Source organism: Microcaecilia unicolor, chromosome 6, assembly GCF_901765095.1.
Source record: "Microcaecilia unicolor chromosome 6, aMicUni1.1, whole genome shotgun sequence".
NCBI lineage: Eukaryota > Metazoa > Chordata > Amphibia > Gymnophiona > Siphonopidae > Microcaecilia > Microcaecilia unicolor.
This window is the reverse complement of record NC_044036.1, coordinates 304,609,871-304,635,744: the sequence shown is the minus strand read 5'-3', so window position 1 is coordinate 304,635,744 and position 25,874 is coordinate 304,609,871. Positions and strand designations below refer to the sequence as shown.

Genomic DNA, 25,874 nt, shown 5'->3' with positions numbered 1-25,874 from the left:
TGTCTCAAGTTCTAACAAGTCCTACTTCAGATCCCTGGTGCATCTTGTCCGGGGCTGACTTCATGGACAAAAAAAGAAGTGTAACTGTGGAGCCAAGGGAGAGTCTGCAGGCAGTCCAGGGGCAAGAACACTAGAGGAAGGGGGCTGTATAGGGGATCAGAGTGGCTGTTCTCTGCCCCCATTTACCCCTCCCATCCTTTTCCCTGCAGGCTGCCTGGAAGGGAGGGGCTAGGAATCTGAAAAGTAGTGGTGGACCGCTTGGCTGTTCCCCCAGAAATTAAGCCCTGATCTTGTCCTTAAGCGTGCTGAAAACACCAAGAAGTGGTGAGGTGATCAAAATGGAAGAAAATTCTTGTGTATTTAAAAATAAAGGCTTATAGAACCCCAGAACCGGTAGAAAAATGATTCATATAGGAGGTGGAGATGCCCAAAGGGAGGAGAGAGAAGAAACAGCATTAAAAAAAAAAACTCCAATTAAGATATAATTAGATAAGCTGAAATAATTGAACAAAGTTCCTTGATTGCCCCATGGAATGGAATGTATTTTCAGCCAACCAGAAGTGTAGTCCTGGATACCAGACAGGACCAGATTAGCAAGGCCCATCCATTGCCCAAAATGCATGACTATGCTAGACTAGTTCAAGAGCTCAACAGGTGAGGCTGGGAAACCTGATCACGACAAACCCTGCAGGGCTGCTCTGCGCCGTGCCGGGGGGATTCATTATGTGCATCATATCGGACTACATGAGCAGTCCACAGAATGCCCAGCCACACAGGCATAATCTCTGCCATCTGTCTGAAGAACTCAAATCGCACCCCACCCCCCCAACCCCACACCCTTTGAGATCAACCAAACCAATCCATGCACAAATTAAGGCCTTACTTGGTGGACCATAGTCCTTCTCCACATCTCCTCCCTCAAAAAATTCCTAAAATCCTGGAATCATTTGGATTCTCAAGGAACGTAATCATAGAGCCATATCATGCAGCAAAATGGAAGGATACTATGACATAGGCCCCCATAAGCTTTATGAATTGTATCCATCTGGAAATACAAGTAAAAATAAAGGCAACAACTCTGAAACAGTGCACCGATTACAATATTTAACATGCACACGCTGGCATTCAACAAGATTGCTGCCCCCCCAAACCAAACCCCTGTTTCCATGCATGGAGTAAATAGAAGGAAAATAGTAACTATATCATTGCTTACATATGAAAATAGACTGTTCTGCCTGGAAGAATAATCAGAAATCCAAAGAAAGATGTAGCTATTCTTTAACCGAGATATGAAAGGAAACAATACAAAATTCACTGAACGTTGTTTTCATAGGCATCCTGCTTAGCCAAGGCCATCGCCAAAGAAAATTCTTATGGAGTTAAGAGGTAACCTGTTCAGAGAAGTGCCTCTTCAGGTAAACACAAAGTGATTAATGCAGTATTAAAACATTTTGATATTCTGCTCATTAGCCTTCATTTAAATTTATAATTTAGTGACTACAAGGCAAAAGGGGATCAGATTGCATTTGAGCAGGGGAAAGGGAAGTATTTAAGGGCTGTACTACTGCAAGGTACCTAGAGTGAAGAAAAAAGTGAAGAGAGAGACTTCCTATGAAAGAGTGAGTGAGAAAACTTGTGTAATCCTAGGGGGAAATGGGAGACATAGCTGGAGCAGTAAAATGTGTCAATCTCAGTCGCCTCACAAGAAATGTACAATGTGCAGCAGCACAAAGACCTGAGACTTGTCCTTGTCCTCTCTCTATCCTGTAATTTTATTTATTGTAACATTTACCCCCCCCCCCCCCCAAGTGGTTGAGGTAGAAAATAATTTTATAAAGTGTTTTAAACATATAAAGTATATTTTATAATCAAAAACAGCAAAGTGTACCAGAAGACTGCATGTGCCTTTTACGTGATCTGGGTGTATGCATTCCCAAGGGTGTAGTCTGGGTAGGGCTACAGTGTACACATGTATATGCACACATTTATACCTCTGGAAAAATGTGTATATTTGTACACCACTAGGTGTTACTATGGCCCTTATTTTAGAAACTCGGGGGGTCTTTTACTAAAGCTTAGCTCGAGTTGCAGCAGGGCCCATTTATTCCTATGGGCCCTGCTGCAGATTACTCGAGTTAGGCTTTAGTAAGAGACCCCCCCCCCCCCCCCTGTGTTTTGGACATTTGAAAACCAGCATTTAGACATCCATGTTGCATGGATGTTCAAATCCTGATTTTATAAAGCCAGGATATGGATGTCTAAAAGTGCTGACAAGAGGTCATGGTCTGGTGTGTTTGGGGTCAAAGGAAGGGACATCCATATCCAAAAAGATGGACATCTATATTTAGACTCAGTACGTAGCATGTCCAGGCTACAGAATGATGCTCTGACTGAGCAGTTCTCCACTGGAAGAAGTCACAGTAGGTATTTTTCTGTCCCTGGAGAAATCACAATTCAAAAAAGAAAAAGGAAAGAAAATTACAAAGGGCTGAAGGGGGATATGAACCAGCATCCTCTGGTTCTTTGCCTGGGTTCTCCGTTTACTGCTGTAACCATTAAGCTACCCCTCCACGTGGACATCTGTGCGGACATTTTATGGTATAGACATTCCTATGCTGCCACAAAAATGTCCACATCCCTTGTTTTGCCCCGTTTAGTTATTTCAGCTTTGTAAAATGGATGTTCATGTTGGATGTTGTCATCACTTGGGACATCCATTTCTCATATATAACAGGCTGCATGTCAGCAAATCCCATTCAAAAATAAAATAGGTTCATGTGTAATGGCATTTTAAAAAGGACATCCAGGTTTGTACGTTAGATGTGGATGTCCATTTAGGCGTCCCTGTTATTAAATTACTCCCCTTAGGAACCTCTGAATTGAGGTGAGATAGTTCTGTTTGTGAGTTAACAGTCAAAAGTAACATGCACTAACTACAAAGCCTGTGTATTCACTTTTGGATATGCTCAATATTTTGTTAGTTAACACAAAGAGTTCTTCACCTTGTGTTATCGGACTGGCAAATAATGCAATGCAGGTTCAATTACTCAAATGGTAATGTAAGGAATCAACCTAATCTGAGGATGATATTGGTTCCTCCTGGTCCCACCTTTTTTTTACTAGTCATTGGCACCCCTTTAATATTTCTTCTCAGCAAGATCTTATAAATTTATTTACCACATTACACTTATATTTGTGATATCTAGTCACTTCTCCTATAGATCATGGCCAGCCCGACCTGTTAAGTCTTCCATCTTATGCCGATTCCCCTTTGTTACAAAGAGTCTTGAGTCCGGCACTTTTCCGGAAGTATGGTAATCTGCAATTGTCATTCCTATATACAAGAAACTATTCTTGATCCTATCATGCCTTTAAATTATAGGCCTGTCTCTAATCTTCTGCTCTTTCCTAAACTTTTGGGAAAAGTAGTACTTTTTCAACTTGCTTCCTTTTCAGATAAAGTTTTTGCATTACATCCCAGACAAGCTGGAAAATCCAGTGTTGAGACTTTACTGACAGCTTTCTATAATGAAATTCACACGTCTTTTGATATAAAATCATCAGTTATCATTGTATCTTTGGATCTCACATCAGCTTTTGACATGATAGATTAAGCAGTAGGTTATAACCAATCTTCCACTGGAATTTCTGATCCAGTTCTTAATTGGTTCTCTTCTTATCTTACTCAATGCTTCTACCAGATTTATTCAAAAAAATATCCTTGCATTTCGGGTGTTGCTCAGGGATCTATTTTAGCTCCTATCTTTTTATTACTCCTCTTATACTCTTATTCAAACCGGTGGCTGTAATCCATACTGCTATGTTGATGACAAATTCTCTTTGCCCCTTCATCAGATTCCCCTGATATCAGTTCACTCAACTCCTGTCTTGAACTTGCTTCCAGCTGGTTACAAACCCAAAAGCTCTTTCTTAATATTATACAATCTGAATCTATTTTATAATCCTTTTTGTACCCTTTCTTCTCCCTTTACTTCAAGGGCATACATTGACTTTCAAAGAAAACGTGAGTTCTAGAAGTTGTCTTTGAATCTAAGTTGACATTCAAGGTACATATTGATAAAGTTTAAGCTTCCTTCTTTTTTGCCTTACAGTATATGTGCACTCATCTTGTCATTACACATATAGACTATTGCAATGCTTTGTTTTCCGGGCGTCCTCTCACAATGTTGAAACATCTTCAACTTGTACAATCAAAAGCTGTTAAACTTCTCCATAGCACGTGTAAATTTGATCATGTAACGCCTTTATTAAAGCAAGAGTACTGGTTGCCTATTTTGGCACATATACAATACAAGCTCCTGACTAGTCCATAAAGGTTTACAGCTTTAGCTCCTGATTATATCGCTACTTACTACCACCATATCAGCCTTCTCACTCTCTCCGTTCTCCTCAATGGTCCCTCCTGTACCTTCCCCCTCCATCTGTTATACGTCAAGACACTACCTGAGAAACTACTTTTGCTTATGCTACACCTAAGCTCTGGAACTTGTTGCTTCTTGAAATAAAGCTGGAATCATCTCACACTACCTTCAAAAGACTTTCAAGACTTGGCTATTTCAGCATGTATTTTACTAGTTAGTTGGCATAGTTTTTTTTTCCTTCTCTCTCTTCTCCACTGGCTCTATTTGTAAACTGCTTTGCTGCTATAGTGAAAAGGGTAGTATATCAAGTATGTGAAATAAAATATTCTCTCTCTGGTTTCTGTTGAACTAGGGTAGGGAATGGAGTGGTCTAATGGTTAGTGCAGTAGGCTTTTATCCTGGCAACCTACTGCAGCTCCTTGTGACATTGGGCACGTCACTTAACCCTCCATTGCCCCAGGTACAAAAACTTAGATCGTGAGCCCTCTAGGGACAGAGAAAGTAACTGCATATATAATAATGTGTATGGCACTGCGTATATCTAGTAGTGCTACATAAATAATTAGTAGTAGTGTTATTTAGCAATTATACCCCTCTTAACATGTGGTTGGAAAATAACTATATGCTATTCTGTAAGAAACTATAGACCTGGCTGATTAAACAGGTCTTTAATCAGTAAGAACCAATGCACCTCCTGCTGATTAATTATGCCAGTAGGTAGACGAGTGCTGTTTATTGTTTTATTACATTGCAGGGGTAATTCTATAGCAGGGACTAACATTTATATGCCAATTATGTGCATAAATGTTTAGAATAATTTCATCTATTTGTACATTTATTTATTTTACTTATTTTCAATAGTGGCTCAACATGACTTACTTTCGAGCACGCTAGGTATACCCATTATCTGACAAAATTCCACCTACATGCTAGTCTGTAAATACCCACACAGTACATAATTGCCAAGGGGTACACATATGGGCACAGCCTGGGCAGGACTCATACTTACAAGCACTGGCGTATCAAGGGGGGGCGGTGGTGGCGGTCCGCCCCGGGTGCACGCTGCCAGGGGGATGCCGTGCGCCGGTCAGCTTCCTTCGTTTCTATGCTCCCTCTTCCCTGGAACAGGTTACTTCCTGTTCCGGGGCAGAGGGAGCATGGAAACGAAGGAAGCTGACCGGCGCGCGGCACCCCCCCAGCGGCGTGCACCTGGGGGGGTTCTTTCGCCGGGGTGGGGGGTGTTGCGCTGCACCGGGGTGGGGGGGGCGCAGCACCCGGGGGCGGGGCGCATCGGCGATCCGCCTCAGGTGTCAGCCCCCCCCCAGGAACGCTACTGCTTATAAGCATAAGTTACATGTATACTTGCAACATCTAGTCAGTAACACACCAGCATTAAGTGCTCATACCTAATTCTTAAGAATGTATCTATCCAATTTGGCTAATATTCTATAGAAGATAGGATAGGTGCCCAATTATAGAATTGCTCTCAAGATCCTTGGTTACTTTTAGGTGTAACTCACGTTCAGGTATAATGCATATGTGATTACTAAGTATTAATTCACAGGGTCACCAGAAACTAGGACAACTGTAAGAGCTGTGGAACTCAGAACTGCATATCACGTAAGAGTACCAACTCATGGATTAAAAGGATCAGGCTTCAGAAACACCCTTAATCCAATGTCCCTCTGCCAGAGGAATGTGCTGGGCAGTTGCAGAAGCCCTGACCCACTCCATTAAATAACATTTAGGATTTAGGTACAGGTGAATAAAATGAGCTAAGAGTCCAAAGGCTTGGAGAAGGTTCAACCCCACCCCACCCCCACCCCAAAGAAACCTGGATTTTTCAAGAGTCTCAGGATGAGCATTTATTTGAAGCAACATGGTATATCAATAAGAGGGGGATAATCCTGAAATTTCTTTTTTCCCCCTGCATATCAATAGCATGCCGTATTGCTCAAATAGGGCGCACAATTTACAGCACTGTCCCCAAAACGGGGGAAAAAAACATTTAAAAATAAAATCCAAACCAAAACATTCTGTACACCTGAAAACATTATTCAGGAATACAGCAGGGATTCCCAATCCCAACCCAGTCTATAAGACACACACCCGTCAGTCAGGTTTTCAGGATGTGCACAATGAATATGCAAGACAGATTTCTGTCTCCACTGTATGCAAATCTAGCGCATACCTATTCATTGTGGAAATCATGACCAACTAGGTGTGTCCAGAAACCCGTGCTCTACAATATAGCAGCAGGCATTTGAATGACGTTTTAAGCAATGTTAAGGTTGCATATTCAAGTGAACACAGTTCCACTGCTACCAATAACAAAATATGAACTTCCAGCCAAAGTTGCAAGATCTTGTCCTACAACTGACTAGAGAAAAGATATGCATAAATATGAACGGATCTTTAAACCTAGTTCACGTAGTTCAAAGCTCAAGTGGTTTACAGTCTATTCTTTACTTCTGGATGCTTGGCAAAGAGTTTAAAAAGTCCTGAATGTGAAACTTATTAAAATGTCACTAATTCCATGTGTGACTTATAATTAGTTTTCAGTAATGCAAGTATCTGATTTCTGTTCTGTCATCAGAAATATTTTCATGTGAAGTGGTTAACATGCTGGTTTCATTACTCCCCCCCCCCCCCCAAAAAAAAAAAAAGTTAGCCAGTATGCTTACATGGATTAATTTCCCTGCAACCTTTCCCACTCCCTGGCTCCTGCATGGCTGAATATCTTTTCCTTCCACACAATTTGCATGTTAAAACTTTTTCGCTGAGTTCCAAAATGTGTTGCCGATCTATTGGCCCAAACACACATTTTCATTCACAAACATGCTGCTGCAACGTCTATGCTGTGAATGGTCAGAGTGTCTGGGGCAGATTACTCATGTGAAAAGCTCCGCTTCTTGTTCAGGGTCCCTTCCCTTCTTCCGAGCCCAGGAAAATGATTTACATGTTAAAGCAGTTATTTTGTTTTATCCTCTTAACAAAAATTCAATAGGTACACTTATCATGAAGACAATGGGACAGGAACATAATTTAAGATTCACAGAATATGGTGTCCAGGTAGAATCATGTCCTAGAATCTTTGTGACAAGTTTGCTAAAAGTTAACTGCTTTCAGCTAATTTGTTTGCTAATTCTAGCACAACTTTAATGCAAACATTTTTTTAAAATTTATGCCAAAGCAGGATTACAAGGAATCTGTGAAAACATTTACATTTGGGTGCATTATATAGATTCTCTTTTGAAATAAAGTTCTACATATGCTAAATATAAATCAAAGGGTTTTAATGTTTTAGACAAGATACTTAAGGCTTGTTTCCATTTCTGACCAATATTTAAGCTCTTACATTGAAAAATCAGTTTTTGTGACTGTCAGTCACACGCTGTTACACCAATCAAGGAATGCACAAATGGGGCGACCGTTTGTTTTATCACAATTAACCAAAACAAACTGAAAGTCTGTGACCTTGCCCTGGTGTACATGACAGAAAATGGGTAAGATGAGCCATACTGGGACCGCTGGGGGGGGGGGGGGGCGGGGGAGAAACCTGAAGGTCAGTTCTTCAAATGGTGTAACGTGCAAATATCCATAATGCAGAGGAAAGCATAAAAAGCAAGCCTGGAGTAAATGCAAGGTTATGAGCGCCATAGTTTCCCCTGAAGTAAAAAAAAAAAATGCACAATTCAACTCTACCCTACTGGCATCGGCTGAGGTCCCTGCTATGTTTAAATATGGTCCACAAATCTTCATTTCAATAGCAATACTCACTCGGCCCATGAAAACACAATTAATATTTTATCACTGTCTATGGCTACACCAAAGATAAAACTGATATTCAAGTATTTTCAACAAAGAGGCCCTTTTACTAAAGCATGTTAGGCAGTTAACACATGAATTAGCGTGAAGTGCTTCCTGCAAGCGCAGTAACCAGTTTTTGCATTATTTCAATAGCTAGCACATAAAAATTCATGTGTTAAGGGCATTTTGTGTTCGGAAGTGGTAACTAGGCAGATCATGAGTGTTGCGAGTATACTGCAGTAACCACACAGCATTTACTGTGCTCTGAGGGACCCTTTTATGAAAAGGTTGCCGCTCAGCAACCCAGAACTACCACTGACCCAACACGGCCTCCGGCAGTAGTTCTGGCCCGAATACATGCCATTTCCAGCATGCCGGAAAATATTTTTAGAATTTTTGCAGTGGCGCTAACGCACCAGTAATTGGGAAGCGCACTGCACGGTTAATGTTGGGTTATTGCGGGAGCCCTTACCGCATGGCCTTTTGGGGGGGGGGGTCTTTTTACCCACTGTAGTAAAAAGGGCCCTGGCATGCAGGAAAAATGGCCCCTGCCACTACCACAGGGCCCTTTTTACTGCAGCTTGGTAAAAGGACAGCTGAATGACAATTGTGCAGTTAGCGTGGGTCCACTTAGCACCTCTATGCTAATTATAACCAGCGTATCATATGCTAATGGGCATTTTAGTGACGGACCTGCAAAGGACATGCTGGGCATACCCCCCAAAAGTTGCACTTCCTGTACATTAATTTACTACATTAAGATACGGTAACTGCAAACTCTAACATGCTTTAGTAAAAAGGGCCCCTAAATTTTAAATATTGCTTGCTGTAGTAAAGACGTTTCATTGTGAAATATGCATTATATTTTTCAAATCTAAATTCTGAAAGTCTGGCATTAAATGTTGACCAGAAGCGTCTGTGCTCTTTCAAAAAAAAAAAAATACTCAGTAATGTTTTAATCTTAAAATATGCAAAATACTCTAATGTACCATGTTATAACTTAGGGCCTCTTACCAAACCACACTAGCGATTCCCCCACGTAGCATTGCCGATAAAGCCCATTCAAAGTGAATGGGCTTTGTCGGCATTGCCACGCTGGGAATCGCGGTTGGATAAAAAAGGCCCTTAATTTGCAACCGGTATAAGCAGGTAACAGACCAGGACCTCACACCACACACACACACGCATACATCCTTCTGCTGCCCACTGCCTAGTAAGCAATGCATGAAAGGTTTTTAAATCTTATGCAAGGTGAGATCCACAAAAGCCTCATTAGGGTTTCCCCCAACTTCACTCTATCTATGGGACACTTCGGCAGAGAAGGGGAAAGAAAGAAGAGGAGTTTGTAAAAATAGCCCCAAACTGGGACAGGTAAGAAAGAGGAAGAGCAGCCTGACATTAAAAAAAATTACTGATAGCTACTGAACAAGAAAACTGGATTGTCTATTCTCCCCCTACACCCAGAAACTTGTTTTTTTTTTTAATAATATAAACTGAACAGAAGCACAAAAAAATAAACAAAAAACAGGAAACTCTGGAATGCATCTCCTAATTATCTTTTTAAAGCAAAAAAAAAAAACTTCATTCTATAGTGGGTCTTGTGATTTGGTTGTTTAAATCTTTTCAGTAGGACTTGCATAGGAATATTAGTAAACCACTCAAGCTGAGATGTAATCGACAGCGCCGGGACACCCTATCTGGAGCCCTTCCAGAGTTATAGGCTTTCAACGGAGGGCATTTGAAGAAAATGCTGCAAAAAGTTATATTGAGAAGCAATATCCTAACATCGACTAGGTTGCCTTTGAAGATGTAATTAAGGACACAACTCACTTCCCAGTTTTTCTCTCTGTGTGGTCACTGTTTCTCACAACATTAACTTACAACTAATAAAAAGGCACTTTTACTAAGCTGCATTGAGCTAATACACAGCTAATGCAATCGTAAAATGGTGTATCACGAGGTGCGTGCAAGCATCCTGCAGTAACTGCCATATCAGTGCATTAACCATGGGCTAAAAAAAGCTTTGGCATGGGGTGTGTCAGGGGCAGAGAGTGGTCATTCCTGTGTTAACCAGTTAACGTGTGGTAATGTAGCTGAGCTAACAGGTTAGCACTTGGATACCTTATGAGCCCTTACTGTCTACAAAATGGGTGATAGTAACTGCACATACGATAATTTTTTTTAAACGCATGGCACGACAGAGAGGGAAACCAAAGGCGCAAAAGGAGAAGCAAAGAGCTAAGAAAAAGCACAAGGAGCCTTCGTGAATAGAAGCATCTCAACTTTACTTTATTAATCAGACCCAACACGGTCCGTGTTTCGGCGAGAAATGTCTTCATCAGTGGTCTAATGATGGTATCTAAATCCAAGGTAGTCAATCATCCAGTGATGTCAAACAACCGTGTCTTGAGAAAGATAAATCTTCATTGAATGATGCCAAACAAACAGCACGGGAACAAAAGTGGACTTTGAAAGTTCTTTCCGCTCTGAATAAATATCTTGTGTACCGGCAAATGAACACCACAGTAGCACATGGTCATTAATACAAATAAGCCATTTTTACTACAGCTTAGTAAAAGGACCTCAAAAGAGATGCATTTCTATTATAATACATATTTCCTCTAAAACAAACACATCTGAACCCTTTGAAAATATGAAACAGAAAAAAAGTTTGAAGTTTCATCACTAGGGACCCTGTTTACTAAGTGTGCTGTAGACATGTTAGTGTTCTTAGGGAAAGGGAAATGGAAATGGGACTTGATATACTGCCTTTCTGAGGTTTTTGCAACTCCATTCAAAGTGGTTTACATATATTCAGGTACTTATTTTTGTACCAGGGCAATGGAGGGTTAAGTGACTTGCCCAGAGTCAGGAAGAGCTGCAGTGGGAATTGAACTCAGTTCCCCAGGATCAAAGTCCACTGCACTAACCACTAGGCTACTCCTCCACTAGCACCATTCCATGTAGAAGCCTGTCCTTGCAGATCAGCAATGCAGCTGTGCAGGCTTCTGTTTCTGTGAGTCTGAAATCCTGCATGTACGTGCAGGACGTCAGACTCACAGAAACAGAAGCCTGCGCGGCCGCGTTGCTGATCTGCAAGGGCAGGCTTCTACATGGAATGGTGCTAGTGGAATAGCAACATTCCATGTAGAATCTCAAACAGTAGCAACAGAATCTCAAATAGTAGCAACATTCCATTTAGAATCTGAAATAGGCGGTATATCAAGTCCCATTTCCCTTTCCCTATTTCAGGGAAAAGAAAGCAAGAAGAAGAGAAAGTAAGGAGTCCAAAATCAGGTCTTGACTGGCAGATGAACCTACTTGTTGCACTATCAACACAAGTCAAGCTGATGTCCACTAACTCTGGATTAAGTCCCTACAGCACATAACTCAGCTGAAGGCTTAGCTTCCTGAAGACAGGGTTCAGGAGAGTAAAGTCTGGCACAGCCCCTATGAACCTCTTAGCAAAGTGACAAGCAAAGGCAGAGACTGAGGAAGCCTACGACAGATAAAAAAAAACTGTAAAAACTGAAGAACACAGTGGAAACATAGCTTATGCACTCATTTTCCAGCACTTTTCAATGGATCCTGTTGAAAAATGTCATTGTCCTTATCAGACGAATTATGAACATCTTCTCTTTGCCCCTCACCAAGCGTAAACCTGATCAGGGATTGTTTTTGCTTAAGATTTATGTATTCTTGTATCCCACTATTATCCCAAAACAGGTTTTGGTTCAAATTGGCGTACTATTTATATTTTGGTGGAGTTACAATAGTGTTGTACAATGTGGTTATTCATAGAGTTTTTGAAGAGGTAGATTTGAAAGGAAGGCGATGATATCTTTGTGATTAGCTGGAAAGGGCTCCTGCAATAACCCTACTACTACTACTACTTATCATTTCTATAGCGCTACTAGACGTACATAGCGCCATACGCTTGAACATGAAGAGACTGTCCCTGCTCAACAGAGCTTACAATCTAATTAGGACAAACAGGACAAACAAGAGATAAGGGAATATTAAAAGTGAGGATGATAAAATAAGGGTTCTGAACAAGTGAATAAGGATTAGAAGTTAAAAACAGCATCAAAAAGGTGGGCTTTTAGCTTAGATTTGAAGACGGCCAGAGATGGAGCTTGACGTACCGGCTCAGGAAGTCTATTCCAAGCATAAGGTGCAGCGGGAAACCATTACCACTGGCTAAGCACAGACACTACAAAATGTTAGAAACTATATTTTTGTAGTGCCAGAAAAGGTGCATGCTAGCGGGTGGGAACTACCACGGGGATCCATTGCCGCTCAACAACCCTTTAGTAAAAGGGCCCCAAAGTTAGGTGGCACTTATAGCGCCAGGATCCACAACTACTTTTAGGTACAAGCATTTACATCAACTGAACTCTGGTGCAAATTCTCAGACCTACATTAGGCACAGATCTCCTTAATTGTAAAACACACATAAACTGCAGGAACGCCCCTGATCCCTTCTTGGAACACATGTAAAATTTACGCACAGATCCGGGCGTGTAAATATGTGCCCATAACTTTAAATTAATACCAACTAGAGCCAATAATTGATTGTTAGGTCCCAATTATCAGCACTAATTAGTTCATTTAATTAAATTGCACATGCAAATTGGGCACATGCCCAAATTTGCATGCACAATTTTAAGCGCCATTTGTAGAATTTGGGGTTAGTGCCTCCTGCATAGGAGTTGGTAAGTGCTCCAGCATATTTTTGTAAGTCCTTCATGCCAATTAAAAAATTAGTGCAGGACCTGTACAATAAAAAATGCCATATTTTAAGGATGCACTGGAAATGGGCTTAGTGAATGGTTAGTATGTACTAAGCCCAGCCCATTTCTTAGCGCATCTTAGTAAAAGAGTCTCCAATTTGCTACTCTCGTCATAAAGGTAGTTAATAAAATCCCAATAATAAATAAATACGGGTCGACTAAACACATCTCATTTGGAAAGCCTGGCTGAGGCTCAGAAGCTAAGCCACGTTGACAGCGCGGGGGGAGCGAGAGTGGCGCGAGAGCGGACTTCCGCCGGTGCCAAGACATTGAAAAAAAATAGGTGCCAGCGCTGGCAGAACTCCATTTGGGGGAGTGGCCGCTCCCCTGGCGCCCCGCCCCCCCTGGCTATTCCACTGCTGAGGCTGCTTTTTCTTACCACTTTAAAGCAGTTTTTAACATGGAATGCCACAAACCACCTTTGACCAATCATATGTGGCTGATGTCACAAGAACTATCTATGACATCACAAAAAGGACTGTGAGTGATCTTAACAATTTCTTGAACCAAATGCCACACAAAGTCGCGCTAGCGATTCCTGCATGGCAAATGAGAGGAAGCCCATAGGAATTGCTGCACCGGGAATCACAAGCGTGGCTTAGTAAAAAGGGCCCTTAAAGCATACACACTGGATGCTTGCTTAAATGTGAGGTTTAATTTCATACTTAATATTTGGTCTTGTCAGTTCCTAAGAATCACCCCCCAAACTACTTACAATGCAATTCAAACTTTTTTTTTTGCCAGGGGTGGGGGGATTTAGACACAGTATAGAAATAAAACAGAAATTTTAAAAAACACTAACATCCTATTAACGTGGATAGTATTCTTCTATTTTATGAAAACTGCTCCTTTAACTTTTCTCCAGTTTTAGAGTGTGACCCTGGTTCTTAATGACGCAGGGTTTTCTTAACTCATAAATATTACATTGCAAACATGCATATTATATAAAGTTCTATTAATTTGAAGATGGATCCATCTTGGAAAAAGATATTTAAAAAAAATGATCTGCAGACAATTGTGGGTGTAGCTTGGAAATTAAACTGCTGTTGTAACATGGTAAAATAGTCAACTGAGATGCAAGGTATAATTATAAACAAAGCTATAATCTTATGCTTGAAATATGCTTTGTGTAGTACGTGCAATAACATTTCAGCAAAATCTAGGTACTCCCATCACACTGACAGAACACTAATCTTAAAATTCTGCCCATGGGGGAGTGTGTTCCTTAGTTACTGTCACTTCACGAACACAGTCTAAAATGTGGTTTAACATTGAAACAAACAAAAAAAAAAAGGCCCCAGTTGAACGAGATGGACAAGTTCCTGCAACTGTTACCATCTGTGTCGCTCTCATTCGGGATTACATTTACTGAAGGTTTGCAAACGTTTTCTAAATAGAAAAAAAAATACAGAAAACTTTGCAATCTGAGTTCTTATTCTATAGGCCATTAAAAGTAGAGGGAGGAAAAAGGTCTGTTCTACAAAATCATCAATGGACAACAGAAATTCTCTGCACGGAAAATAGTGAAAGTGGAAATCTATTCAGGGTTTAATCACTCATTTACAGTGAACGGGTCACACATACAATGTGGTAAATTATAAAACTAGCAGATCAGTGTAAGCGCAAGAGAGGCACAGGAGACACTCGAGGCCTGAACACGAAAAGAGTCCGAGAGAAACTAATACAGATCAAACATTCATACACAGCAAGGGCAGACTCAACCAACACCTACTGTACGTCTACACAAGACTGAACACATTTACCCTGTTACAGGACTATGAAACTGAAAGACATGGTAATAATGTTTTTGGTAGTGGGATTTTATGTCAGAATTACAACACCTGGAGAACATTAAGAAGGTAAATACTGACATTCATCTCGGTATTAGAAGTAAGACTACAAAATAGGAAACAAACACGATTTGCATATAGTACTAAAACTTTACAACTAGTGCTTCATCATGAAGGACAGTGAGCAGACTGTGCAGGCAAATTTGCAAGGAAGACTTAAATCACTTAATTCCGTAAAAGAGGGTAGAAATCCTGGAGTCCTCCTCTGGTGCCTCTTCTCGGTTGCACCCATTGTGAAACAAAGTACTATGACATCTGCAAGGACAATTCAGTTTTGTTTTGTTTTTTACAACAAGGGAGAGTCCTTCTTGTTTATACAAATTAAAGTTGGAGGAGTTCCTTTTAATGGGAAAAAAAAAAACCTAGACTAACTCAGTGACACTATTTACGACCATGTCTTCATTTAATATTTTTTGCCTACTTTGACAGGACTTTAACGTAAATACTTGGAACATTTCCTTCCACCTGCTCAGGGAGACAGATTGCAGTCAATGACATGATTCCCGTTGTTATGATTTTTGATGTGTTCCTTCAATTGACCCCTCCTCACCCCACTTCTTTCCCTACCCTTGACCGTCTTCACAGTATACTTGGTTTTTATGATGGGAATTACATACAACAAACATTCTTAACTTTTATTTGTACACTGCCTCGATTTACGTTGTAAAAAAAAAAAGACGATTTCATCTAATAAATATCAATAGAAATCAAACAAAATAAAACAAGGAAAGGAAAATAAGATGATACCTTTTTTATTGGACATAACTTAATACATTTTTTGATTAGCTTTCGAAGGTTGCCCTTAAGAGTGGACTAATACGGCTACCACACTCCTCTATCTAATAAATATAAACTGAGATGGCTATTTGTGGTGTTTCACCTGCAACTGTTTCACTATTTGGTGCCTTATGGGGCTCATTTTCGAAAAAGAAAAACATCCAAAAAAAAAGTGTCATAAAGCACCATTTGGACAGATTTCTTCTCAAAACACCCAAATCGGTATTTTTAAAAGCTAGTTTGCAGACATTTATCTATGCATTTTGTCTGCAGTGTGTCCAAATCACAAGGGGACATGCCTTACACTTATAATGGAACAAAATGAAAATGTCTAGGGTGAAAACTTCACCATTTTGGTCTATACCTGTTTTTATAACAAATAAAAGACACAAAAAGGTGCCCTAAATGACCAGATGACCACTGGAGGGAATCAGGGATGACCCACATGCTCCCCCTAGTGGTCACTGACTCTCCTCCCACCCCAAAAAAGATGAATAAAAATAGTACTCAAAAGCCTCTACAACAGCCTCAGATGTTATAACCAGGTCCATTAGACCAGCAAGCAGGTCCCTGGAATAGTATAGTGGTGGCTGCAGTACAACGAAGACAGGCTGAGCCAAGCCCATACCTCCCCAACCTGTAACATTGGTGGTAGAAACTGTGAGCCCTCCAAAACTCACCAGAAACTCACTGTGCCCACATATAGGTACCCCCCTTAACCCATAAGGGCTATTGTAGTGGTGTACAGTGGGGAGTAGTGGGTTTTGGAAGGCTCAGCAGACATTCACATTAATTGATTTGATTTGCTTACTTTATTTATTTTTTGTCTATTAGATTGTAAGCTCTTTGAGCAGGGACTGTCTTTCTTCTATGTTTGTGCAGCGCTGCGTATGCCTTGTAGCGCTATAGAAATGCTAAATAGTAGTAGTAGTAGTAGTAGATGTGAACCTGGGAGCCTTTATATGAAGTCCACATTAGTGCCCCCTAGGGTGCCCCATTGCTCTCCTAGGATGTCTGGAGGACCAGTCTGCTAAAAATATGTTGGCCCCTCCTACATCCCAATGGTTTGATTTTCTATATTTTTCACTTGTACATTTTTTTTCCAAAAATGGCCTGAAAAAAATAAATGCATAGAGCACAAAACCTTGTTACAAACGGTATTTTTAGGAAGGAAGAAAAAAAAAAAGATGTTTTGCAGTTTTGAAAATGGCTATATTTCCTATTTGCATTTGGGATGCTTAGTGCAACATATGCAAAGTCTGACTTAGACGTCATATTGAAAATGCCCCCCTACACATACCAAATTTTCAAAGATTCTAACAAGGACACATCTCTGGATAAAATGAATTTGTGCACACACCCCTGGATAAAGACACATACATAAATATATTCTATACTGCCAGATCCAAGAATCCTTGGAACTTCATTTTTCAAAATTCACTGGCACATTTCATGCCCTGAAGGGGTCTTTTACAAAGGTGTGCTAGCGTTTTTAGCTTGCGCTAATGATTAGCACATGCTAAATGCTAGAGATGCCCATAGGAATATATGGGTGTCTCAAGTGTTTAGAACATGCTTATTTTTAGCGCATGCCGAAAATGCTAGTGAGCTTTTGTAAAAGGACCCCTTAAAAGGAGGCATATTTTCAAAGCACTTAGCCTTCCAAAGTTCCATAGAAACCTATGGAACTTTGGAAGGCTAAGTGCTTTGAAAATATTTTACTAAACTGGAGGTGTATTCCTAATGTTTTCACTTAACTATCCACACACAGTGAACTGTTCATACTTGTGGGTACCTTCTAGTGGGGGCAATTATGCTTTTATTTGGCTTTACCACCCTTTTGAAGACATTCACTCAAGGCAGTGTACGGCAAATATAACTGGGACACAGGCAATTTCATTACACATTATAGCAGGCTACTTAGAATGTCAACACAGTGCATGTTAAAACATCTTAATAGGCAGCAAAGAGTAAAAACTGAAGTGGAACATATTAACAAATAGATCAGACAGGGTAACAGGAGTTATAGATGAGGGTGACTAACTTAAGGAAAAGGGTTTATGCACTTGATCACAGCTAGGGTAGGTGTGGAAGATAATGGATGTTAAACAGTATTTAGGGTTTTTCTTTTTTCATTTTTTGTCTCAGTAGTTTTCTTGCAGGCTTCTATCCTGGAGATATTAAGGGAAAGGTAACACAGGAAATAACGAAACGTAAATATAGAAGACAAATGGTGTCTAGAGTTACACCACTTAACGCATGCCAGAGGCACCATGAATCGACAGTTAGGCACCTATGGGGTCCTTTTAATAAGGTGCGCTAAAAATGGCCAGTGTAGGCACGGGTTTTGGGTGTACACCGATCCATTTTTCAGAGCGCCAGTAAAAAAAGGCCTTTTTAAAAACATTTTTTGCCAAAAATGGACATGTGGCAAAATCAAAATTGCCACACGTCCATTTTGGGTCTGTGACCTTACCGCCAGCCATTGCCCTAGCAGTAAAGTCTCACGTGGTAACCGGGTGGTATGACCTACGCGCATCAAATGCCACTTGGCGTGTGTTTGATACGCATGTCCGAAACAATAAATTATTTTTTGGTCGCGTGTATCAGACATGCGCCAAAAATGAAATTACCGCAAGAGCCATATACGGTAGCCAGGTGGTAACTTGCCACATGGCTTAATAAAAGGGCCACTATTTAGCATATTTTCAAAGCACTTAGCCTTTTAAAGTTCCATAGGTTTCTATGGAAGTTTGGAAGGCTAAGTGCTTTGAAAATATGCCTTTATGTGCACTAGGTACTCTTCTATAAGCCTAACTGCAAGGAGGACATACACATGGGTGGAGCATGGTATGTCACTTGGTGTACATGGCATAAGAGGGCACGCCTATACATAGGTATGTCACTGCAAACTTACACTAGTAGACTCTTAGCGCCAAGATGCTGTTATAGAATTCGTACTCAGCACATGGCATTCAGGATCTAAACTGAGGCTCCAATTTATAGAACTGCCACCATGATATATAATTACTCATGTTCCCTATATCTGTTTTAATCTTTTCTCATGTAATAAACACTATAATGACAATTCTTTGATCAGCAGCCACAGTTCTCTCCATGCCTGGTACACAGGCACCTGAAATCTGACCATTAGGTATCACCAATCCTCAATACCTTGGACTCCACTTGCAATCTAAAATGTTTTTCCCCCACTATAACCTCAGCCAGACCATGAACAGATGGACAAGCTACAACAGATGAGTATCAGCAGATATTAAAAACAGTAGACGTGTCCCAACATCTACTTGTTGAAAAGACAACTTTAGAAAAACATCGGTGTTCAGTAAGATTTGTTTGCAGAAGTGACAGAAAAATTGTAGCTAAGGTTTGTTATGGAGCATGAAAATAAAAAGAAAAAAAAATTGAGGCAACGCCTTTGTACTGAACATTTCTTGACTGAACAGTGGCATGCAAAACCTTTTAAATCATATCAACTTAAAAGAACAATAAGACACATTTTATGGCACATGTGATATGTTAACTTAGGTGAAACTGCAGAACTGATACGGAATCAGATCATCCGGAAACTGAATAGAACTTTTGGTGTCATAATCTTGCAAGAATCCATAGCAGATGGGGTCTGTTTCTTTTCCTGTATTAATCTCGAGCCATCAGTCAACTTTTTTTTTGTGGGGAGGGGAAAAAAAAAAACCAAACACACACAGACATTAGAGTCTGCATAACCCAACAGAAAGGGGTCAATACTAAGAGGCTCTTATTCTATTACAAACTCTAATTGCGCTCAGCGTCAAGAATTTAACTGCTTTGTCTCTGGATCTTCCCAGTGGCAAAACTATTCTATCAAACTAAACTAACTTAATAAAACCATGAGCTACTCAACCGTTCCAGTGTTGCTGTTTCCCTGGAAGGTGGTGTGGGGCAGTATAGAACCATTATTCATATGAGTAAGGGTTTTCGCCTTGATTCAGTTTATACAAGTTTTGAAAACGTGGCATAATCAAAATGGTGAGCAGACAAATATGAAGAGTGGCCAGTATATCACCACCAGCTCCACAAATTGTGCAGAAACTGATCCAGGAGACACTTAATGCCCACAAGAAAACCTAACAATTCCTCCCTGCAGCTGTAGAAGAAATTGCTACAGAATGCAATGTCAATAGTTGTAGAACTTCACCTAAAGGCGGTGTCACAGCAAAACGTTCAAACAAAAATTGCCCCTTTTCCCCATACACAGAAAAGCCCCTTGCTTCACTTTTTGGAAGGGGGGGGGGGAGAGAATAAGCCCTAATGGTAGTTACAAAAAAAAGGTATAGATCATTCACAGATAAAAGTACATTTTAAAGTAATATTTTTTTCAATGACAAGTTCTTCCATTTCCATTAGTTACGTTCTACACCCAGTGCTCTCATTTTCCCTACCCTCATTATCCTTCAGCTGACCACAGAAGCTGATGTGTACAGTGAAGTAATCTAGAATTTTCCATCTATACAATTATGAGTCATTTTATAGAATATAGTATGCACAACACTGTACCAGGATAAATAAGAGAAAGTCGTTTCTTGCATCTTACACTTCAGTCACAACAGACACTAAGTTTTATGTTGTGACCTTGCTGTTATCTTAACTCGTTATAAATAAAACCATGACCCTTTAGGAGTAGTAGGTATGAAATATTTTCTATATAAAATCTGGTGCTCTATCACAGATGTAGAAGAACTATGGGCAGTGAAAAAAACCCCTTCAATTTAATAACTGTTACAAACCTTGAGGCCTCTGTAACTAAATATGTGGATTTGTGTAAGTCAGTGCTCTAAAAACAATAGTGAACAGTGCCAACACTGAACTTTGAATAAAAACACAGGATAAGGAACATTCTCTCTTCCAAGTAGAGCTGAGAGTTCGGAAGTTTTATGTAAATAGGTATAATTAGCAGAGTTCTCATGTTTTGGTTTTTAAATTGCATCCTTGTGGCCTACAGGCAGGCAGTAAGGATGGAAGTAGAGGATAAATTAAGCTGAGATGTTTGGAACCGAGTTTTAATAAAAAGTTTACATTTTTTTTCCATACAATTACCTTACTCCAACAACATTTTTGTTCTTAGGCTGCTCTTTCAGCAGAGATTAGCATGGCAGTTAATGCTTCCCATCACTCTGACAGCCTTGCTCCCTATGTAGATTTGGGAGGGGTATAGGACTGGCTTTACTCTTTCCTGCAGCTTACTTGAAACCTATAGTCATTATTTCCAAGGTTAACACATATGTGGCCCTTACTAAGCAAAATGAGAACAGTGGAGAACCGCTAACACACACAATCCTGCTATGCAACATATTAATAGAAGGCATTAAATATTTATTGCCCCCAAAATTTCAAGCCACTTAAAAATCATGCACACACGTAGCAGGTCAATTTTCTATTTCAGAAGAAGGGCATATTTTTCTGTCTTAAAGGGGGTTTATTGTTGTATACCATTTTTCCAAATGGTAAATTATTATTTTTTTAGTTTGCTTTATGATTAATTATACAAAGTGTAAATATAGTTTTGGCATACAGTGAGAACTGTACAGACCAGTTACAAGCCTGATATACTGCAGAGCAATCATGAAAAGAGAAATAGCTCGAGCAGATATCTCAGATATATAGTTTTATTAAAAAGGCTGTTTAATAATAAAAAGTAATATCCCAGTTTCTTAGACACCACTGCCTCCACTGTTAAAACCTATGTTTTCTCAGGTTCTAACGCTGTAAACTATTTTGTTATCAAAAATCAGCACAAATTCTCATTATGTACTTTTAGTCTGGACTAAACTACAAAATAAAAAATAGAAATTGGACAAGAGCTATCTTCAGTTTGTTTTAGTGCAATTACTACTGAACTACAGCAAACTCAAAAATAGACTACTTAATTGAATTAATCATAGTCCCTAATGAATCACACAACACATTGTAATACATTATGCACTGCTTCGGAAAACTGTGGCTAATTGCTGGGTCAGTTTCTGGAAGGCAACGGTAAAGTCCATTGAGGAAAAGTTGAATATATATTTTTTTTTTGAAAAAGTGATCTAGGCATTTAAGACGTTTACCAAAAAGTTGCCAGAATAATCTGACAAGCAATCATTCACCAATTTGAAACTTTTTCTGCAGGCTCTCCTTTCCAAACCCTCAACCTTTTCACAACTGTTTCAGTGTCCAAAAAGTTTATGTTCACATATTTCCTCCCCCCCCCCCTCCCCTTTTCTATTTTTTTTTTATCTCAATCTCCCAAACACTTGTTTTCCCCCTGTAACAAAAAAGTGTTTGTGAGCAGGTTCTTTTGGTCAGAGGCAAAAATCGATATTTCTGCACCTTTCAGTAATTTTTTTTCTTTTTTTTTTTTTTTTAAATTTACAATAAGAAAAAAAAGGTGGAACAACTTTGGATACCCCGTGATTACAGAATCTTCTATTTCCACCCCCTGGTTCCCTTTTTTGTGTGTTGATAATTTAAAAAAAAATACTTTTAGAACCTACCAACTGGCAGCAGCGTTTAAAGAAAAAATAAAATTGATGAGACACTTAAGATATTCTTGACAAAGGAAACGATCCAACAGATAAGGCAAAACCAGCGTTCCTAATGTTTACCCATTAAAAATGGGGTAACGGGAGGCTAGAAAATGTAAGAGCAAGTTTTATCTTTAAAAATAAAGCTGTGCAATACTAAAGCTGGCTAGTAAAGTATTAACCAGACAGATTGCATTTCTGTATCAGCAGGAAAACAGGTCGCATGTTTTTGAACACTATAGCAATACAAGCGGTAAAGGGAGCGTGCTAAGTGTCTTCTTCTTTTTTTTTTTGGGGGGGGGGGGAGTTAATATTTCAGCTTTCCTTTCCGAAATCTACAAATACTCAAACCAAACTCATTCTGCTGCTTGAGATGGACCTTTCTGTCTAGCAATTCAAGGAACTTGCTCTTGCTGAAATCTCTCTCTCTGAACCCTGGGATTAGCAATTCGAGTTTAATAGGGTTTTGCTATTTATTTTTTTTCTCTTTCTCTGCACTGAGGCCACTAGTGTAATTAATTTGACCTAAACCACTGGCTACCTCTTTTCAAAGGATCGGTCTTATGACGTTGACACTTTAAAGATAAATGCGTTCGAAGTATTAATTTCAGCCACAGAGTTAATTCAAAACAAGTCGATTTCTACTTGAAGCTGCCGTGGAGCAGGAGATGCAGTATTCGCTTTTCCTCGGCAGAGATCACTGCTCCTCCACTAACACATCCGTCTTTCGCCTGACTTTTTATACGGATTTGATGATAAGCCTTATCGATAAGGCTCTGTTTGGGAAAAAAAAAAATCAGCCACTAAAGAAAGCCTCAAACTACCCCGAGAGGGAGAGAGCTCCCCTCCGCAAACCTGAACCTTGGATCTGAATATTTTAAGAATTAATTATAAAAATGTATTGAGGAATGAAACTGTCCCAGTTAACGCAATACACATGCCAGTCAATAAACCCTAGAAATATTCTGCCTGGTATGATTTTTCTATACTGTTGTGCATCTCTCTAAAGGTTCCCATAAGGGGAACCTAAAATAAGAGAAGTTATACTGTACGATTATAATTTTTGTTTACATTTAAAAGTTGTGTGGACAGTGTTACCAGAGACCCTTATAACTTTCATTATTCACGTATTAAAAATATTAGTTTATATATCCTAACCTTAAATAAATTGTTTGATTTAATATGGATCATCAAAGAGCAAAAGTTGTCCCCCGCGAATTTATCGGAGGTGTAAAATATACCCAGCTGCCAGAAAGTCTTTAGGGATCCCAAAAAACCCATTCTTAAACGTAGGATTTTGTAGGACACATCTGAAGTGTTAGTAATTTCAGTACCAATATAACCTACGTTCTGCCCAATGCCCCTTCCCCCTACCCCCCCAAAAAAAGAAACATACATGATTAAGTTGAATCAAATAAATTATTGCCTATAAATCTAAATAATGGTGCATAAGGGCACCAGACTTTGACAATGTGGGTGAAGAAAGGAAAATACAAAAAAAAAAAAAAAAAAATCAAACGTTCAGTGGATACAATTAGGATTCTCATGGCAGCAAAAACATCACTCTCAGAGAGAAAAAAAATGAATCATTCACGTCAAAACAAAGCCACGATCCCCGTCAAGTATTAATATATTTTGAAAGAAGAGCTAGGCATTTGACCGCTCAAGCACCAAGACAAAAAGAAGACAAATGAACTAAGAGGTATTAATCGGTGCGTTTTTATTTTTATTGCCAAAGAAACGGCATCTCGAAGAGCTGCTGGGCGCTCTTCCCTTTTAATAAATCAAATCAACCAGCAGTTCGTACCTGTACCAGTCGAAGCCCTTCTCGTAGTTCCTGTCGAAGAAATGCGGCTCTGCGCCCACCGCCCTGATGTCCGGATGCACCCGGAGAAACTCCAGCAGCGCCCGGGTACCTCCCTTCTTCACCCCGATGATGATGGCTTGGGGCAGCTTCTTACTGCCCGAACCGTTGAAGAAGCTGGAGATCGGGCTGGGCTCCAGCGCCGCCGCCGGCTCAGACTCCTCGGCCTCCGGCGGCTCCGGGGAGGCGGATCGGGGCGCTGTGCCCGGCTGCACAGCCCGGAGTAGCAGCAGCTTGGACAGCAGCCCCGCTCCGCTCTGCCGCGGCTTCTCGGCTCCCGGCTGGCTGTCCGCGAGGCTGGGGGAGCCCAGCAGGACCGCGCTGGGGACGGCGGCGGCACACGAGCCGGCGCAGCAGTAGAAAAGGTAGAGCCAGAGGAAGAGCATGATGAAGACGAGCAGCAGCTTCCGTCTCACCGGGTGGAAGGGGCTGACATCCACGCAGTAGCAGATCACGTTATGTTCCATGTGGCTTCTTGCAGAACCATGATTCACTCAGTACATGATGAGGGGGGCAAAGTTCTGCAGCCTCCCTCTACCTCCCCCTTGAATAAAATAGCCAGTATCTCCAGACTCCCCCAGAGAGCGAGCAAACATCCCCCACTAGGAAATTACCCGGATAAATGAGCATAATACTACCGATCCCCGGTCTGTGTCCATTCTTGCGAGCAGAGCAAAGAAACTTTCTGCTAACCAGGCACGCAAGGGGAGAAAATATTTTCCTTCCTCAAAAGCCTCCCCCTGGATGCCAAACAACCGGCAGAGATGCTGTCTGTCCCGAGCCTCTCGCTTCCAGCCAGCTCCTAACAGGAGGCAGGCACAGTCGAATAAGTGACAGGCAGAGAGATACGTAGGAGAAAGGCCCCTCTATGATAATTAGCCATTTGTTGATCAAAGGGGACCAATAGGCGGCAGGGGCGGGAGGTTCTAGCTGCTGGAGGTCATTAGTGTTTCTCATTGGCTAATGAGCCGTTAAAGAGCTCTTGCAGCTGCGGGAAGCTGCTGCAGTCTGAGCTGGGGCTGGCTGTGTGGTTGCTGCAGCCGGAGGAGCTGCGGTGGTGCCGCGTGTGGCCGGTCCCATTCACCAACTTCCTGCAGTGCCACTTCCATTGAACCTGAGCTCCGCCGGGCGTTCAACTTAAGAGAACGACATCCCTAGAGATAACGGGCTAAGAGGAGCTCCCAGAGTGAAAAGTGACTATGTTGTAAATTAAGCCAGCCAAAAACGTTTCGAAAAAAAATATATATATTAATTTAGCAGAATGTGCTTTTTTTTTCTCTAGTCTTCATCATCATGAGCTTGAGATTTTCTTTTAAAATGCAACCCGCATCGCCCTGTTTTGTAAGTTATGACCTGCCTTAGATTTATACGTTTCTGAAAGTGTGAGCATTTAAAATACGGTCAATTGGGAAATCTATAGTGTTAACATTGCATCTATTAAAATAAACCATACTGATTTGTTCTGGATAATGTTAAACAAAAAAAATCCCTTCAGAACGAAAAGCTGAGCATATTTTAAATTTAGTCTGTCTTTTCTGCAGAGTTAATTTTTATTGGAAGCTACAAGTTGAATTCGGACGTCGGTTAAATCTTACATGTACCACTTTTTAACAGGATTATTAAACTTTGTTTAGTAAGGATCTACTTTCTCCTTGTAAGGGGAAGCCAAAATCTTTCAGTAAACTCATGAAAGATGATCTTTTCCCGTCAATATAGAAGATTAACACTGCCATTGTTCCATTTTCTACTTGTTTTGTTTCTCATATACTCTCTTTCTATGAAACTTTTTTTCTGAAGTAGATCATTGAGTATTTTCCTTCCACTTTGTAGCAAAGTTT

At 40.4% G+C, this 25,874-nt stretch overlaps 1 protein-coding gene across 1 annotated transcript in view; it reads right to left on the bottom strand.

Moving 5' to 3' along the window:
• Window positions 1-24,801, bottom strand: part of LOC115472085 (heparan sulfate glucosamine 3-O-sulfotransferase 3B1-like) — an 84,236-nt gene extending 59,435 nt beyond the window's left edge. The window contains exon 1 of the mRNA XM_030206168.1: window positions 23,980-24,801. Coding sequence (XP_030062028.1) covers window positions 23,980-24,503 — 524 coding nt within the window. The 5' untranslated portion in view covers window positions 24,504-24,801. The remainder of the gene's footprint in view (window positions 1-23,979) is intronic.
• Between the last annotated feature and the right edge of the window lie 1,073 nt (window positions 24,802-25,874).